Source organism: Octodon degus, unplaced genomic scaffold, assembly GCF_000260255.1.
Source record: "Octodon degus isolate 3935 unplaced genomic scaffold, OctDeg1.0 scaffold00027, whole genome shotgun sequence".
Classification (NCBI taxonomy): Eukaryota; Metazoa; Chordata; class Mammalia; order Rodentia; family Octodontidae; genus Octodon; species Octodon degus.
Genome location: NW_004524603.1, coordinates 11944909 through 11957563, shown reverse-complemented (window position 1 = coordinate 11957563; position 12655 = coordinate 11944909). Strand labels below are relative to the sequence as shown.

At 46.4% G+C, this 12655-nt stretch overlaps 1 protein-coding gene across 1 annotated transcript; it reads right to left on the bottom strand.

Annotated features, from left to right (window-relative positions):
• Positions 1-403: 403 nt before the first annotated feature.
• On the bottom strand, positions 404-1405 carry LOC101568925 (olfactory receptor 10AC1-like). Its single transcript, XM_012514200.2, has one exon. The coding sequence runs from the start codon at positions 1376-1378 to the stop codon at positions 404-406; it is 975 nt and encodes a 324-aa protein (XP_012369654.1). The 5' UTR covers positions 1379-1405.
• Positions 1406-12655: the final 11250 nt, after the last annotated feature.

The window sequence follows — 12655 nt, the reverse complement described above, 5'->3', positions numbered from 1 at the left end:
AAAGGACAGAGGGGAAGACAAGACTTCACAGCAAGCCTTGGGTTCGGATCCTCCGGCGGTTTCTGCGGGCCTTCCTAATACGCCAACGGCTGATAAGCCGTCAGTGGGGAACTCTGGTCACCCTTCTCTCCACCTGCTGGACCCCTACGGTCTCCGGCTACGCCCTAGAGTCTTTCTTTGGGGCCCCCAAAGCTTAGCAGGATCTGGGGAAGCTCCTGAGGTATTTATGGAACCGCTAAATCTAGATCTAGGGCCCTACTGCTTGGCGGTGGTCATTCCGCTAGGGAGGGAAGAGGCCCAGGCCGCCTTGTAGCTCTCTTTCCGCCACGTGGTTTTCCTGACGCAGAAGCCCTGGCGGTAGGACACCTGTCCGTCCTGGCCCATCCCTTCCCGCTCGCAGGGCTCACTCGGCCCTCGCGTGGCCTCTGGCTTGGGCCGGCCTCAAGCGCCCCAGCACCCTGAAGATGGCAGAGGTGATCTCGCGGTTGCGCAGGCTGTAGATGAGCGGGTAGAGCAGCGGCGTGACGTTGGTGTAGACCAGCGCCAAGGTGCGGTCCAGCCTCGGAGAGTAGGTGGACTTGGGCCGCACGTACATGAAGGTGGCGCAGCCGTAGTGCAGGAAGGTGACCACCAGGTGCGAGGTGCAGGTGGACGCGGCCTTGCGACGGCCCCCAGCACAGCGCAGACGGCGCAGGGCAGAAGCTATGGCCCCATAGGAGGCCAGGATGAGCGACGAGGGCAGCAGCAGCAGCACCAGGCAGGCGCCCAGCAGCGGCAGCTCCTCCGCGTAGCTCCGGGTGCAGGCCAGATGCAGCAACGCGGTGATGTCGCAGAAGAAGTGCACCAGCAGGCGGGAGCCGCAGAAGGGCAGGTGGAACACAGCCGCTGTGAGCCCCAGCGACACCGCCAGGCCGCCCACACAGCAGGCCAGGGCCAGCCGTGCGCACAGCCCCGGGGTCACCACGGCCGCGTAGCGCAGAGGGTGGCAGATGGCCACGTATCGGTCGTAGGCCATCGCGGCCAACAGGAAGCACTCGGCCCCACCCAGAGCCACGAACATCTGCATCTGAACCGCGCAGCCCAGAAAGGAAATGGGGCTGCCCCTAGCGGTGCCCGGCATGCTCAGGTCAGCTAGCGAGCGGGGCACCACCACCAGGGTGTAGCAGAGCTCGATGACCGACAGCTGGCACAGGAAGAGCAGCATGGGCGGCCGACTAGGCACCGAGGCCACCGCCACCAGGATGAGCAGGTTCCCGCTGAGCGTGGTCAGGTGCACGGCCAGCAACAGCAGGAAGAGCGCGGGCCTCAGATGCGGGAACTCGAAGAAGCCTTGCAGGAGGAAGCCGCGGGGGGAGGTGGCGTTAGCGGCGCTGTCCATGCACGGCCTGTGGGGAGGTGCCTGCGGGAGAGAAGGGGAAGCGAGCCCCGCTGAGGAGTGCAGCTCTGTGGGCCCTGTGGCTGGGAAGGGAATCGTGCCTGCAGGTATGAATGCAAGTTAGAGCGAGGGAGCCCCTACTGCTGGCTGCGGAGGAGACCAATGGTTTGGGTCCATTCCCTGCCTGGGAGGGAAATGCTTATGACTTGGTCAGGAAGATACCCGTGCAGGTTCTCATCTCTGGGACTAGGGGCTGCATAGCGGCTCTTCTAAACCTGCACTTGCCCAAGAAGCCTTGATGGGAGCCGTGCGCACTGCAGGGCTCACTCCTGATCCCCACCTACACACACACAGTTGCCAAGCCTAGCTCAGCAGGCTCCACAAGCCCTGGACTTTCTATTCTCTGCCTAAGTCCCTCCCCTGAGGCACGCCAAGAATATCTCTGCTTTTCCACCCTCCTCCCTCCCGGACTGTGTCTCTCTCACGTCCCCTTTTGTGTATGTCACAGAATCACTAAAATATGATGCAGATGAGGGTCTTCTGGGTATCACACACAATTTCATCATCTTAAGGCGGAAACTAAAGTTGGTGCTGCATGGCCCCGAGTAGTGGCAGACACCTAAAACCTGGCACTTGGGTGGCTGGGGCAGGACAGTTTCTGTGATTTTGAAGCCAGCCTGGGCTACAAAATGAGTTCAAAGCCAGCCCAAAATACACAGTGAGACCCTGTCTCAGAAGAGAAAAAAAGGAAAAAGAAAGTTGGAACTGTGATGCAGAGTGCTGAAGGGTTTAACTGCTTACAGAAAGTTAGGCACAGACTCTGAATTGCTGAGACCAAACGCAGAACTTTCCATAACCTAGCTTATGGAAGATTCGGGAAGGGCCACCAGAGTCCACCCAGCAGTCTGGATATATGATAGTCATAAACCTCGGCCCCAGATCTATGCCCACACAGGAGCAGACTGCAATGCTTTGTAGGGGGTCTGGACATGCGCATCAGGACTAAGCCATCCTTGACACTTCGATCAATAAATACTGTCCATATGAGAAGAGCTGTGTATCACCCAAGTTGGCTTTCAGGGTGCCTATCAGCATCTTCCGAATTTGCCATCGTAACTCAATTTCTAAGTATTACCTGGCGACTCACTGCAGGCCACCCTTGGACAGCATGAACGACAAGTAGATCTGCCATACTTCCCAGAATACTCTGGAATGGAGCAGACAGGAGGTGGAAGATACTGGAGGTCATGCCAATGGAGGAGGAGGATTGACTCTTCCAGTTGACAGCAATGCCATCTTCTCATCCCCTATCTCTTTTTAAGCTCAACAATAATGCTGTCTTAGAATCAGCTTGCACTCAACACTGGAAGTGCAATTTGTCTATCACTGTTATACCATAAACGCAAGAGCAGTTTAGCCTGTTGAAAGGACAGCAGGTAAACTGGATGAAAGAATTCGGAAGAGGACAAATAGCCTGGTATTTGCTATCTAATGCTCACTTGGGAGGGTTTTTATTTGTCAGTGTCACCTTTTGTGACTTCTTGTTGCATCTGAGGAGAGCAACTTTGAAACAGAGGAAAAGCAGTGTGGGTGGATCGTGGGGCAAATCTGGGGAGGCAGAATCCTTGCCTGTCTCTTCCTGAGCTCTCACTATTTCGGTGTGGGCATGATTTAACAAGTCTGGCTAGAGTGTCTTGTTGGCTGCATGCTGGCTGTAGGTTCGGATGAGAGGGAGGGAGATTTTGCTGCTGGGAAGGGAGGGGAGTTGGGCATTGTGAAACTGCCTCAGGGCCTGCCACAGTTCCCCACCCTTCTCTCATCTCTCTCCTTATTCATTTTCTTTTCATCTCTTAAGGGTGGCAGAGGGCCTGTGAGATAGCTCAGCGTACTAAAGCACCTACTTAGGCAAGTGCAGAGACTGTGGTACCAGAACCAGCACCACGTGCTGCACCAGCCCCACCCCCAGGGCGGGCTAAACTGGCTAGAGTCTGGGAATAGTGTTGCATGCCTGTAACCCCAGTGCTGGGGAGGCTGAAAGCAGGAGGATCACTATGAGTCCTAGCTGCATAGTGAGACCTGTAGCAACCACATACATTTAAAAAAAAAATAAAAAGAGTGGCAGAGTGTTATTGATCATTTCTTTTTTAATTTTTAAAAAAATTTTATTCATTTTAATGAGAAAAAAATGATAAAATAGCAATGAAACAGTTTCAAAACAGGTTAGTAGGACAGTTACAATAATGAATACACTGTATATTGTTGTCTTTGTAGTAATTATTCAGAGGACAAGATGAAGAGATGGTATCTTGTCTAAGCACTATTAATACAAACCTTTCTGGGTGGTGGAGACAGCTCAGAAGGAAAAGCGCTTGCCTGGCAAGCACAAGGTCCTGAGTTCAACCGCCAGTACCACAAAAAAAAAAAAAAAAAAAAAAAACACCAAAATAACCCCACCTTTCTTCACAATGAACTCAGAGATAGTAGCTGTATATCTATCCTAACCATTATATATATATCTATATCATTGATCATTTCAATTGTCAATCAAAACACATTGAAAAAAGAGCTGAAGAAGGGGAGGTGTGAGAGACAGACAAGTAAACCTCCCGTGTCTCACAGAATAATGAGCTAGAACAGGATAGAAAGATCTCACTGAAAAGCAAGTGAAGTCAGAGAGGCCACTAACCAGTCCGGGCACTTGTTGCTGTCATTGGTAGAACTGGACAGGAGCCAGGTATGGCTTCCTGTGGCTATTTCTGCAATCATTGCAGGTAGATCTAAATCTATTGTTCTACTATTAAAAGTCCTAAAAGAAAGGTCATGGCAAAGTTTTATTTTTGTCCTGTGGGAAGTTAAAGTTAGAAGGATATATGTCTACCTACTTGGGTTCCCTCACTTCACTTAGTAACCTTTTAAGGGCCTCTGCTGCATGAATTTTTTCTTTTAATTTTAGGGAAGGGTCTACAGGGTGTTCAGGGTCTCACTCTGGTGCATGAATTTTTATAAATGATGATGCAACCCATTTTTAAAAATCCAGTAATTTTTTCAAAGTGCTAATACAGTACATACTCAAGTACAATATTTTATTTTCTTAGCTACAATTCTTGTTAAGGTAAAAGAGTCCTCCCAGTTTAAATTTAGCCCTTTGCTTTCTGGATGCTTGATTTTGGAGCAGAGGGGAAGTGTGTTGACTCCCCCCAAGGTTCAGACTCTCCTCTGTTGACTAGGGATGATAAAAAGAGGTCTTGATGAGGATTCCAGAAGGGACTTTGTGAAAGTTCTAGAACAAACCCAGAACAGAGTAGGTACATAGAACTGGAAGCATTCCTCCTGTACTTTATACTCAACAGGCTTGGGCTGTATTTCTCTTACTATTCAACTTTCTATCGTGGAAACCTCCTTACCCTTTGGTGGGGCTGTTTCAAGTTATTTCCTAGAGCTTTTGTGGCCTTTTGAATCTCTGAGGCAGAAGTGTGTTTGTCTGCTGGTGTGAGAACCTCCTGGAAATGTCAATAGACACTGATAAAAGTATCTTCCTTCTTTCCTCCCTTCATCCTTCCTTCCTTCCTTCCTTCCTTCCTTCCTTCCTTCCTTCCTTCCTACCTTCTTTCTTTCCTTTTCTTTCTTCCTCCTTCCTTCCCTTTCTTCTTCTCTCCCCTTTTTCTTCCCTCTTTGTATCTTTATCTGTCTCTCCCTATTTATTCCTGTCAGGATCTCTGCACAAACTACGAAAGAGTTTCTCTGGATTCAAATCCTGGCTCAACAACTTCAGAGGCCCCAAAATGGGGATGTATCCCTTTTCTTGAGCTTTAATTTTTTATAGCTAAATGAGGATGATGACACCTGACTTGGGTTGTGTGGAGAATCCGACACAATATGAAGAAAACATACAACAGAATACCAGGCACAGAGAAAATAACAAAAGCTAGTTCCTAACTATATTGTAGTAAAACTCTGTTGTCTACCTTGTCATGTGAGCCTTCAGGCTCATTTCCTCAGCAGCTGTTAATTTCTTTCACACAAACTTTTCCTCAGTTCATGCTGGAAAATGTGGTACTCATGAATGTACATATGTTTGTATTGTTCTAGATTTCACTTTATGGTCTCCTGCAATAAAATCCTTTGCACTAAAACTCATTTACCATTTTGTTTGTTTGTCACACACACTGCATCTGAAGTGCTTTCTTCTCAGTTTGGTAATTTCCTCACTCAGAGGAGCTAGCTAACATTTCTGGATTTAAGGCTTCCATGGTGTATTCTCTCTTATATTCATTTACAATCTCAGCATGGGTTCTTGCAAAGTGTGCTGTTTGCCTGCATAGTGTTTAAATCCTTCAAGGCTAAATTTAGTCTGATCTCTTGTCAAAGGGTTCCCAAAGGCTAGATAAAAGAAATCCTCTGTTAGCTTGCTGTTGTCACCTTTATCCCCTAAAAGCATCTCAACAGCTTTAGCAAGGAATGTTTCCCTTACATGAACATTCTCACTTTTCCCCCTGATGGTGCCTCATGAAGGCCTGAGGGGTCACTACCTGTCAGACAAACGAGGCTCACTGTGCTACTGTGGGTTTTGCCCTTGTATCAGCTGTTGGCCCTCAAGTTCCTGACAACTCAGGTGGCCAGTCCTGACGCGTGCACTCCAGCTTCAAGCTTGCACTCCTGGCTCTGTTGTTTCACTTTTCTCCAAAGCCAATGGTGCTATTCAAGCTCTGAGAAAGCATTCTTTTGGGTGTCCTGCTTGCCCTTACTTTCTTCTGAAGAGGGGCTTTGAAACATGAGCGTCTAGGGCCTGCTGGTTTGAGAGCTGGCTCTCTGCCTTTGATGTTTTGAAAGATTCGCTACTTGAGCAAGATAGTACCCATTTTAATGAACGTCTGTGGCCGAGCTTCCTCCACAGGAAGAGGATAAGCCTCAAAGATGAGTCATTTTTATATTTAACATAAAAACTGTCTGGTGAAGAGGCTGTCCCAGTTCTGGTACTGTGAAGGTCAACTTTATCACACCACATGAATGGTCATGGTACTGTTATGCTTTGAAAAGTGTTCTAGGCCTCAGACCAGTTACTTTATCTATTTGTAGAACAGCAGGATCTTTTCTCTCTCTAGGAAAAACTAGTTTGTTTTCAAAATTTATTTTAAACATCAACTATCATTGTCCATGTAGCTGGTTTTAGTAACCTTGAAACTACTTCTGATTCTGAAAATGCATCCTGTACTACAACATAGCAAGAGACCTATTTGGAAAGAATCTCTCAGAAAATCTTCTTTCAGGCCACAGACTGAGAACTGGAATGGAGCATTTGGGCAAAGCGGCTCCATGAAAAGAGAAATGAAGCTTATCCCAGGACTGCCAGGATATGGTCATGATTTGTGAAAAGAAAAAGAAAAAGTGACACAAGTATGGGATAAAAAAAAGCTGACCTGCTTGGTGAGCTTCTTTTCAGGGGAGAGTGTTGCCGATACCCTTGGAGCGTTGTCTCAGAAAGTTCCAGGCTCCTTCGCAGCCCTGGCACCCTGAGAGTTAGGTGAGGGATTTTGGTATCCGGAGTTCTTTCCAATGGGACCCTTTTCCTACCACCCAGTTGCATACGCCTTTGTTTGTAGATTAGACCTGTGTGCTCACCAACAGACAGCAACAAAGGACCAGACCAAATGAGGGAGAATGCTTAGGTCCCTACCCACCCCAGTCCCCTTGTGTGGTAGTCTCTGTGGTTGCTGCCATCTACAGGTTGGCAATCTTATTCTTTTACCAAGACAAAGGAAACAAATAGACTCCTTCTTTGGTTTTTAAGTTGCCAAGTGGTTTTGTTTGTTTGTTTCTAATACAATTGAATAACAATCATTGCTGTCCGACTTATGAATATTCTGCCTCTGATAGTTGAAGAAGTAGTTTCCTCAATCCCATCCCAATTCTCTATATAAGGAAATAAATTTCATTTGATACTTCTCACCACAAAAGCCTCTGTTTAGGAGAGAAGCTATGACTTACCACTTATAGACAGAAAAACCGAGGCAACAGAGATGCGCTTGGGCAAAATCACCATGAAGTAAAAATGGAAGCAGAACCTCGCCGCAGTGGCATACATAGTCCTCTCAGTTTCCTCTCCCAATTTACCCAAATCTGAAGGGTTCTGCCAGTCAGAGCGCACTACATCCTGTGTGCTCTATGCCTGCTGAGGTACGGCACCAGAATCCGTGGAAAAGGGTGGCGGCGTTTCACAAGAGATGGGACAGCCTGAGCGGGGAAGGCTTCTATTCTCCTATTTCCGTCCTCTCCTCTTGGTGCTCACTTTCTTTCTCTGCTCATCTACCCCCCAAATGCCACGCTTCTCCTTACCCTGGGTTCAGAGCAAGGCATGACTTGGAGCTGTGTGGAGTGGAGATTCAGTTCATGGTGGCTGGCGAGTGGGGAGATCCCAGGCAAAGCAAAAAACAGAAGTGCAGCGTCCCCGGGGGCAGGTGTAGAGGGCAGAAGGAATTGAGAGAAGTGAGAGATGGAGAGACGGTAAGAAGGGCTCTGTTGAGCCGTGCTGGGTCTGAAGTATGACCTTAGCTTGTTCTATGTCCCTGGAGGGATCAGAAGGTAGGAAAGAGAAGACTACACGAGTCTTTTCCAAAGGGAGGGCAAGAGCAACAGCACTCTGTGTTTAATTACTCCCCACAAAGTCCCTTCTCAAGGCTGGAGACCTCCAAGGAGTTTGGCACGCCCCAGCTCCTCCGCGGCCATCCAGAGAGAACTGTTGCTATCGTAAGCTGCCCATCGGCCCAAAGTGTGTCTGTCCCGTGGGTGCCACACTCTCTCCCTAGAGCTCTTCTTACTTCTTTCTCATCGCAGCAATTCCCATCTCTGTTTACTGGACCTCCCGAGGTGGCACCGCCAGGGCCTCAAGTGAAGTGCGAGGTCCCTGAGAGGTCTAAGATATGCATTCATTTATCCCGTGGCTGGAGCAGGGAGCTGACCACTGAAATGTATGAATGCATCTCTGAGCCCTCACACATGTGCAAGGGCCCCAGGAAACCACCGCAGGAGGCCGCTTCCAACTGCCCACTTGAGCCTACAGCATGAATTCCAATTCAGGCAGGCCCGCTAAATTTGGAAGATGAAGATGCGCTCTGGCTACCTTGTCATCATCCTGCGTGTAGCGATCTACTCTTAAAACATAGGACCCCAGAAGTCGCCTGTCCATTAGTGCACTCTTGCACTTATTCATTAATTCAAAAAATGTTCTTGAATAGATAATATGTGTTGGGCTTTGATCTTGGTATTGAGGTATAGAACAGTGTCCAAAGCACAAATTCCTGTCCTTGTGCAACTTACTTTTAAAGGAGAAGAGATACACAACAGCTTAATTAAGTAAATTATATTAGCATATTTGAATGTGGGAAAAATAAAGGAGGAAAAAATAAGAGAATGGGGAATGTGAAGAGGTGGCATGTGATTTTAAGTAGGATGTTTGGGGAATATTTTTAGTAGTTATTGTAGTCAGGTTGGTAGAGGAATAGATTTTATACAGGACATGTAATTTATAGAATTATTTTATAATATGCACTCCAAAAACCATATGCAGGAGGGTGCAAGAGGTCTTTCTGTCCATGCAATAAAGACCCAAGGAATGTAGCTGAGGGCTGCATCCCATGGAAACAACCTGCATGAATCCAGCTGAAGACCTAGAACTATGGCAGTGTCCTCCCTGAGTCCCGCTGGGGGCCTAGAGCCCATGACAATGTCTCATGCATGTCTATTTCAAGGATTTGCACTGGAACCAGAAAGTGGTGCTCAATGTAAAAGCCAGAGCTCCCTCTAAAAGAGTCACCGCCATTCTGACCCGGGGAGGACCTGAGCTCCCCCAGTGAAGAGAACAGCTAAATTCATATCAGGAAAACCAGTATGTAAGCTTCTCCGGGAGGATCAATGGCTCACCATCCTCCCCTCCAGTTCTCCTTTTATGCTGTTGGCAACAATCCTCAGCTGCACCATCCACAACCAGCACCTCCCTGACTCAGTCCAGCTGGGTGCTACAAGCTGAGCATCAGTTAATCCACCCCAGTGGGAAAATAAGTTTTGGGGCAAAACCTGAAGGTGATAAAGAAGTGAGCCATGTGGATGTGTGGAGGAGAACACTCCAGGGGGAAGAACCATCCAGTTAGAGGTCCAGGCAGGGAGCAGGGCTGGCAGAGATAAGGCATGGTGGAGGGGCCCATGTGGCTGGGCTGGAGTGAGGACAGACTAGGGACAGCAGAGATCAGAAACGTTGTGGAGGCCTGTAGGGGTGCTTGGTAGGAGACTGTGAAGATTTGTCTTTATTCTTTGAGAGTTTTGAGGATGGGGGCAACATGAAAGCATCCCTATGATGCTGTGTTGAGAAGACACAAGAGGGTCTTAGGAAGGAAGCCGAGAGGTCAGCCTCCCTATGCCCAGGGTGGGAAACATGTGACTTGCGCCACGTTAGTGATAGAAGTGGTGAGATGTGGTTGGGTGTGGCTATAATTTAGATGCAGACACAGCAGGATTTCCTGTTCAGTGTGTTGTATATGAGGTAGAAAAGAAAGAGGCGACAAGGACTTTTTGCCTTTGTTTTGCCCTGACCAGTAGGAAGGACGTAGGTGTCATTACCTGAGATAAGGAAGACTCAGATGGAGCAAGTTTTAGGAGATAAGATCAGAAGTTTCATGGAGGGCATGTAAATTTGAGATGTCTACTCCCATGGGTCTGTCTAACTGGTGGGCAAATAGCCTGCTGCTCACAGGAAATGACCGTGTGACAGACATATATGTGACGTCACCGAGAAGGGTGTGGCACCGAGTGAGACCGCTGTGGGCATGAGGACAGCCAGAGGACAGCAGGGCTGGTAGCTGAGCCCTGGTGTACTCACAGGTTACTTTAGAAATCTGGAAAGAAACCAGAAAAGGGGAATGATGGGGATCTTATGGGCTGTAGCGCTGAACTGTTCTGCTTATTTCCCAGTTTTGATAGCCGTATCATTGTCGAATGCTTCCGGGAGAAATGATCCTATGATACACTCGGTGATTTTTCCATCCAGCAGAAAAGTGTAACCACGAGCTATAAAAAGTAAAGCTATATTAAGATGCTGAGCTGTAAAAGGCTCAAGTCAACAACTTTGAACGATTGCCACTTATGCTGATAACTCACTCTTAATGGACGACTGGGCTACATTGGGTTATTTTGCTGAATTCAAGTACCTACAATCTTTGGGCTGGCATCAAGTACGAACAGGTCCTTTAATGACTCCTCCAAACACAGCTTCTCTAACAACAATGGAACCACCATCTCTGACAAAACAAAACACAAAAGGGGGATATAAGTAAGGGACAGTTTTGTTGTGGAGAACAATATATGTATATACAAGATAGTTAGGATAGATATACAGGTACTTTCTCTTAGTATGTTGAGAAGGAAAGTTTGTACTAATACTGTTTAGACAAGATACCATGTCTGCATCTTATCCTCTGAATAACTAATACAAAGACAACAGTATGCAACGTATTAATTATTGTAACAGTTCTACAAACGTGTTTTGAAATTGTTTCATTGCTGTTTTATTTTTTTCTCATTAAAATGCATTTTAAAAAAGAAAATAATGACTTCAGTCCTCACGCAAACCTTACATGGAAGCCACATGGAGTGCTGACTGGCAGTCAGACCCCCAGAAGTGGGTCCTATTTCTCCAATCTTCTTTGTCAACTGTAAGAATACTGGAGGTAGATCAGAACCCAAGCTCTTTGGAGGAAGAAAATTTGGGGGAAAAAAAAACCCTGTAGGTTTAAAAATTCTTATTTATGTATTTATTTTTTTGGCAGAACCAGGGATTGAACTCAGGCCCTTACGCTTGCCAGGGAAGCGCTTATTCTACTGAGCCATCTCCCAGCCCCTAAAATTCTTAATTTTTAACCCAAATTTGAGGGCTATGTGTACTTTAAGAGGCAATCTTCCATGTCTGAGTTCCCACAGCTAAAGCAGAAGCAGAGTTGTGCAACTGGGGTCCAATGAACAGACTGCTTTGAGACTTCAAATGAGATTTTACTTATGAAAACACTGCAAAATGGTACATAAATATCACTTATAATTGTGTAGCAGAGCCAGGAGCAACATATTTTCTAGTCTGCAACCCCTTTCTACAGTTCCCTAGCAGGGGCTCTCAGAATTAGAACGCTTTCATTTGCTTTCTGGGCACCTACCTTCCCTGTAAGGTGAGGGGGGTAACCTAGCAGAGACCGGGTCTGGACAGGCGTCCTTGCTGATGTGGAGTCCCGGATGTGATGACGTCATCCACAAACAGTGTGGTCACGATTCTGATTTTGGAAACAGTGCCAATAATCTTGGACATCATTTTCATGGTGGTGTATAATCCCTGAACGAAAGCCAAGTTTTCCGTGACAGGGGATTAGCATTTTCTACATAATATTTTCTTTGGCTAGAGACTGGCTTCATTTTGAGAATTAGATAAACAAACCGAGCTTGCTGCCTCAGATTGATGGTGCCCCTGACCCTCCCTGGGGGGCTTCTGTGAGTTTTCTCAGACGTGGCGTTATGTTGGATCTGTGTTTGAACAAGGGCTGGGTGTGCTGACATCATCTCCGCATTCCTCAGTCATTTGTCACCAGAGTGCAGAGGCCTGAGAGGGAGGCCTGATGCTGGAGAACCCGCTTCTCTCGGATGAGTTTGGTTATTGAACTGGATAAATATCTACAAACCTGAGGACAAAGGTTCCATTTCTTTTGGAGATTTGTGTAGTTTTAAAACTGATTTTATGGAAATACGGATGATAAGGGAAGGGATAATAGAATAGACTTAGATTGCCAAAAATAAATTAGAATGAAACAAAGGGAATCGATGCTATAGAGGGAAAACAGAAATGAGACTGTTGCTCAAACTTTAAGTTAGTTCTTTGAATATTCTAAGAAGATAGATGGGTCTCTGAAATTCTCAAGAAGCAAAAATACAGAAAGCTATAAAAGAATTTAAAAAAAGAAAAGGCAAAAATTAAAAGTATATTAGAGATTTTTTTGACCTAATATTCTTTAACAAAAGAATATTCCTGAAAATTGTTTTAAGTAGCATATATCTGAAAATAAAAGCTTAATTGAGCCAAGAAGCAATAGAAAACTTTAGATAGAATAACAATCATTAATGACATTGAATTAATATTTAAAAGATAGCCTTTTCTTGCTGCCCTTTTTCATTGCTCTCACAGAAAACAGTTCATAGGTCTATCTTACCAAAGTTTCTATGGACACATAATCCCTAAGTATTTTTTTTTTTTTT

Excerpts from the sequence above, each read along its gene's own strand:
- LOC101568925 (XM_012514200.2), bottom strand. The coding sequence starts at position 1,378 with ATGGACAGCGCCGCTAACGCCACCTCCCCCCGCGGCTTCCTCCTGCAA.